Below are 5832 nucleotides of genomic sequence, written 5' to 3' on the forward strand. Positions count from 1 at the left end.
AATGATAACGTCCATGGACTGAAACACAGATCAAGAGTCAACCTGCAACGGGGGAAGTAGGATCGTCAAGTATTACCAGCAAGATCATGAAATACCCAATCGGCTGAGGCAACAGCTATAGTCAGCAATCCATCTGTCTCTTAACTTAAAGAGACTGGGCTAGCTATATTTCTGATGGGAAATAAAACACAGTATGGTTTTGCTACTGAAGAGCAGAGAGATGATTTCTCTTCAAAAAAGAGCCAACGCTTTTAGGTGTTAATTTCCACCTCTATTGCAGGTGAGCCCTTCTGCTCACAGAGTACACTAATTCAAGAAAAAACAATTCTCCTATGACCTCAGATAAAGTTTCCTACTGTTCTTTTTGCTGAAGCCCAGAGATCCACATTTTTCATGCTGAAACTTTGGTTCCCTGTTCCTTCACACAGAAAGCCTTTCCATATCTTAAATGTGAACGCATCAAAGCCAAGGTTAGAGGTACTTCCTCCAAGATACCACATAAAATGAACAAATGTAACACAGGCTGTGCAGAATTTACATAACTATCTGGCTCATCCCATTTCAGAAGATACAAGACTTCACTGGAATGAAAGCAATCACGTGCTGTTACAGCCTTGGTCTTTGAACATTGACAGGAGGAAGATATTTCTTACTTGTATTTCAGATGTGAATGTTCACAGAGACCATGAGAACAAAATGCCTGGTTTTGGAGCTTGCTGTGGTAAGGCAAGGTATTCTAAATCTGGCAACTCACCTTAACCTCCAAAGCAACTATTTTGATCACTAGTATAATTAAACATTCCTGCAAAATTGGGACAATCCTAAAGGGGCTCAACTAAAAAGGTCAAAGTTGCACCCTACAGTTTCATAGGGTGAAGTCGCAGTTGTCACTCAGAAGTGGTTAACATGGGGATATCCGTATCCTTGCCTTCGTTGAAAGTGTTATGAATACAATGCTAAAGCAGAGACCTCTCCACTTAAACTCATCACTGACGTGCTCCTCCAGGAACAACTCAAAGATTTAATCTAGTGCTCAAACCACAGACTAGCAAACAGAGTAAGCTCTATTTCTAAATCTTTTCTAAGAATTAACTAACTAATACGCAAATCCATTTTAATTCTATCTGGTCATGTAAAGGATCAAAGATACAACAGAGGGGAAAAAGGGAAGTTTCAAGAGATTCATACACTAGAATAATTAGGCCTAGGAATTGTTGCCAACTTTCTCTTCCATCTTTTCCTCTTTAAGAGGAAATTCTGCTGTCAGAGGTAAGATTAATTACTTTGCTTTTTAAATGAGGTTCACCATCTTCCTCCTAGTTCTTTTTTATAGCTTCCATAGTCTGAAAATCTAGAAGAAAGTCTGCTACCCCAAAAATGCAGTGTTCTATAAACCACATTATAGTCAGCATATTATGCTTTTGTACTTCTGCTCTTGACATACACGGAGACACTCAGAGCTACAAAAGCACAGCAGGCTCACAGAGAATACAGGAATTCTATGGAACTGGACACTCTCCCTACTGATGGGCCTAGTCTTTCATCCAATTTTTATACAAGTTGCAAGTGCATATTCACTGACAGGAGTCCCTGCGCCTTAAATACAGGAAAAAAAGTGCAAACAGTTGAGGAGAAGACAAATATTTTACTTGCTGGCTCTTCTAGGATGCCTTCTTCTCCTGACTTCTGATATACTGTGGAAGGATAGGTTACTGTCAGCTTGCTGTTATGCTCTTTTCGCACTAGTGATCTCCTAGATCTTAAAGAAAAAAAGGGAAGGTGGACAAAAGTCAGTACAAAGGCTTGTAAAGGTCACCATAATTAACTTTATGTCATCTGTTTACTTCGTCACATAGTAAAACTTACTTGCAGTTTGGGCATTTCTTTGAAGCCATATGTGCTTTCCAGAACTGTGCTATCAGCTTATTCTTACATTCACATACATTTTTTACCTGACAAAGAAACAAAAACTTAAAAATAATGGAAATAAAATAATAATACTAACAGTCTTCATGTTGATTGTTAATTAATGCACTCATTTAAGCATTGACCTCTAGTGTTCTTCCATCCTCCTCCTGTCTTTGCTGGAAACCTAAGAATTCCTTCTCTCCTGATGCTCAACTCCCCTCTTTTTTTAATTCATCCCAGAAGTAGTCTTTATTCTTCAAGTTTGTACTAAATTTTAGAGCTTTTCTCTAATGATGATTTAAGAGGCCAGAAGTCAGTCTTCACTTTTAACTGGTCCTCAGTGTGCACCGTTTCTAAAGTGCTTCAGGTTAGTTTTGAAACAAGTAACTAAGGAATTAAATTTGGCTTATAAGAAAATCTGCTCTAAGATGTCAGACAGTGAGTAACTCTGTAAACCTGCTGGATGCATGAGCTCTCAAAAAAATGTTATGCAGTTCAAACTAGCTGATACACTAGCTGGTACAAAATTATCATAATCGGCAGATAGAGTACCCACAGCAACATGAGATTATTTTTATATTGTATTTACATCATCAAAGCATTTGCCTTAACAGAAAGAAAAGTGTGATTTCTAGCAACCTAATAGCTACTCTAACTTTTTATGGCCCAGAAAATAAAACCTTTTCAAGCTTAACTTTAGACATTTGACTCAAAAAGTCCTTCTTAAATATAACAAAATTCAGGGCTCTGGAGTCTACATAGTAACATGCAGAAAAAAAATCTATTGGTCTATCTTAAAAGGACATAAAATCCAAGATCCTGGGAAGAGCACTGATTCTACTTACATTTGAACATTGATCTCCTAGTTGATGATTTTGTAGTATTTCATGAACATGGTGATTTAACTCTTCTTCAATTTCTAGACCTGTTGCATCTGCATTTTGCTCTAGAAACTAAAAAAAAAAAAAAAAATTAGAGAGAGAATAAAAGAAATAGTGGTAGTTCTAGTGTTACAGAGCTATCAACTTAAAAAGGAATGGAGGAAGAGAGAGTACTTACCCTATTCAGGATGACTTCAAGATCATGGACTGCATGAAGCAACCCTCTCTCCAGAACCTTCAGCTGACTTAGCAGTAAGTGAACCACAGCTCGAGTACAAGTCAGCATGTGACAATTTAAACAAGAACCTCGAATTAGAAGGTATAATTTCTGTGAAGGAAAGGAGAAAAAAAAAGCTATTGCTGTAGATTTATTAGTTTGCACAGTACGCAAGTAGATAAATTTGTTTGAACTTAAGGAAAATACTATTATAAATCAGATATTAGACTAATCATTAAATTTAATCATAAGGAATTGGGTGAAGATAAAAATCAAGCTCATACACAAAGCATATTCTGCCAACAAACTATCTGCAGACTGTCTACATATCAATTATGGGGAGAAGAGCCAAAGCACGTCACCCCCACAGCCACTCAGGGACGAAGGCTGCTCTCACGTAGCACTGCAAGTACAGCTTTCTACTAGCTTGTTCCATAAATGACCAGGTGGTATCCAAATCTCCACCCCAGTGACTTGAAACTGTCAGGACACAAGGACTGTCATCTGAAAGTGAGATATTTAGGCTGAATGAGTAGCCTAGGCAGGAGCCTACTACTGTAAATGGAGAGATGGTCACCTCAAGAGGAGAGCTCAGGTGCCTGTTATAGGCTGGATGAATTGTCCTCTGGAAATAGCCCCACTTCTCAGATTCTAGAAAGAGCTAGAAAGTACTAGGCAGATTATACATCTCACATTCAGAGGACTAAAATATGGTAAATCCTACCCTTAGTGTGAGGAATCCTTTTATATTTAAAAGATGAGCCTTGGAAAAACACCTACATGAAGCACTTAAGAAATGCTGCACAGTTTAAAGTCTCATCTGCAGCTTTCAAAACAGGCTTATAAAACCTGTCCTGAAGGATGTACACCAGATCTGCTTTACATCATGTCTATAGCATCCCATGTAAGTACAACAACTGTAAAGCTATGAAAAGCACATATGTCTGTCTTATTTTCAGGTGCTAGAAATCTTCCTGCCAGCCTTTTTTTTTTTTTTTAAAGGAAAACAGATGGATTTTCTCTATATAGCTTAACGTTTTTCAACTCTCTACTACTGTCAAACTTACAACACCGTGTTCTTCTATTTACTTAGCACATGCTGTATGTCACTCAGCATACTGCTGGACAGGGTCTTGGGTCTTACCCGCATTGATCCAGTCTCCTGAAATAGTTATTCTGGAATAAGAGCCTGAGAAGAACATATAAACACAGATACTCCAAGCTTAAACAAGCCCTGAATGTCCAGGAAGCACTCAGAGATCCTAGGGTAAAGGCTTGTGCTGTAGTTGCTCATGTAAGCTCATAAGAGTAGATTAAGGAACCAACTAATAGTTTTTACTGTGTCATCCATTTAATCAAATCATGAGACCCTGCAGTTGGCCATATAGTTCAGTGATCAACATTTTCCCCCTCCTCATTTCTTAATAGTGAATAAAATGACAGTTACAGCAAAGTATATGTTTTGAAAAAAATTTAAGCAGTCTATTTTTATCAAAATTTCATAGCACAATAAGTTTTTTCTACTACATTCACTTACCAGGTATTGCTACACTTAAACTAAGAGGAAAGACAGATCTCTGCATCCTTAATATTTTCAAAGACTACAAGATAGCTTGAGCACCATCACCCATTTCATTAGCAAGGCAAAAAATACTTATACTTACATCAAAAAATAGAGGGTTATAGACAGTCAGAGGTAGTTCTATGTGGCCAAAATGGCCTGGGCAGTTGCTGAAGTTCTGCATGCAAGTCGCACACACTTCTTTGGAGTCTGGAGGTCCCAAAGCCAAGTCATACAGTCCATTAACGGCTGGATTCCCCACACTATCCAAATACTGAGGATTTGTTATGTTTTTTACACTGAGTTTCCTGTAATTGGAAAAAAATAAAATCAGTGGCAGCAGTCACATGCTATACACTTGAATATTGCAACTAGCATTTATGTTTAATATCTTTTTTTTTTTAATATACTTGAAAACATCTCCTTCAGGGCAGCTCATGAAATCAGCAGGAATTTCTGCATCATCAGCTTTATTCATTCAATCACTCATCCCACAGTAAATATTTCTTTCAAGCCTCTATCCAGTACATTAAAAAGACAAATCGTTTTGTCCGCAATGCTGTTTGCGAGGTCCCGGCGCTGCAACTCCTCAGGCTGGTGCGAGAGCAGCTGCAGCTCCCCCCACCTCGCAGACCCCTTCCTCCCCACCCACGGGCCCTCTCCCGCAGGCTCCCCCCGGCCCCACAAGCGCTTCCCCACCCCCAAGACCCCCAGCCGGCCCCGCCAGGGCTGAGGGCCCCACACAGAGCCCGGCAGCCCCCCATCCCCCGGCAACTGGGGGGGAACCCAGTTGCTCCCCCCCCCCATGTCAGTGGCTGGTGAGGGCCGCACCGCGGCCGGACTACATGTCCCAGCATACCGCGCGCCAACGGCCCGCCGAGGCCAGCGGGCATCCTCGCGCGCGGCATGCCGGCAGTTGTAGTTCCCGGCAGCCCCCCGCTAGTCAGGGAAGAGAGCAAGTCACCGCCTGCCCCGGAGCTTCACCTGATCTCGTCGGCCGTGTACATCCCGAAGGAGACCCTAACCAGCCGCCGCCACGGCACCACCTTCGGCGGCCTCATGGCGAACGAGCGAGCCCTCGCCGGCCAACGCTTTGCTAAGGCTGCTGCGCCACGGGCAGCACCACGCGAACCCCAGCGGCGGCGGGGCGGGGCCGGGCGATACCACTGCCGCGGAGGGGAGGCCGGGGGGACGGCTCCCCCCCGCGCCTCCCCCCCGCGGGAGCAGTGGCACCGCCCCCCTTCCGGCAGGGCACTGCGCGAGCG

General features: G+C 42.1%; 1 protein-coding gene across 1 annotated transcript in view; it reads right to left on the reverse strand.

Moving 5' to 3' along the window:
- POLR1A (RNA polymerase I subunit A) overlaps window positions 1–5698 on the reverse strand; it is a 38247-nt gene extending 32549 nt beyond the window's left edge. Inside the window, exons 1-6 of the mRNA XM_067298357.1 lie at window positions 5552–5698; window positions 4671–4875; window positions 2968–3117; window positions 2754–2861; window positions 1867–1952; window positions 1650–1759 (exon numbers count right to left, since the gene is read on the reverse strand). Of these exons, the coding sequence (XP_067154458.1) occupies window positions 1650–1759; window positions 1867–1952; window positions 2754–2861; window positions 2968–3117; window positions 4671–4875; window positions 5552–5628 (736 nt within the window). The 5' untranslated portion in view covers window positions 5629–5698. The remainder of the gene's footprint in view (window positions 1–1649; window positions 1760–1866; window positions 1953–2753; window positions 2862–2967; window positions 3118–4670; window positions 4876–5551) is intronic.
- Between the last annotated feature and the right edge of the window lie 134 nt (window positions 5699–5832).

This window comes from Apteryx mantelli, chromosome 5 (assembly GCF_036417845.1).
Source record: "Apteryx mantelli isolate bAptMan1 chromosome 5, bAptMan1.hap1, whole genome shotgun sequence".
NCBI lineage: Eukaryota > Metazoa > Chordata > Aves > Apterygiformes > Apterygidae > Apteryx > Apteryx mantelli.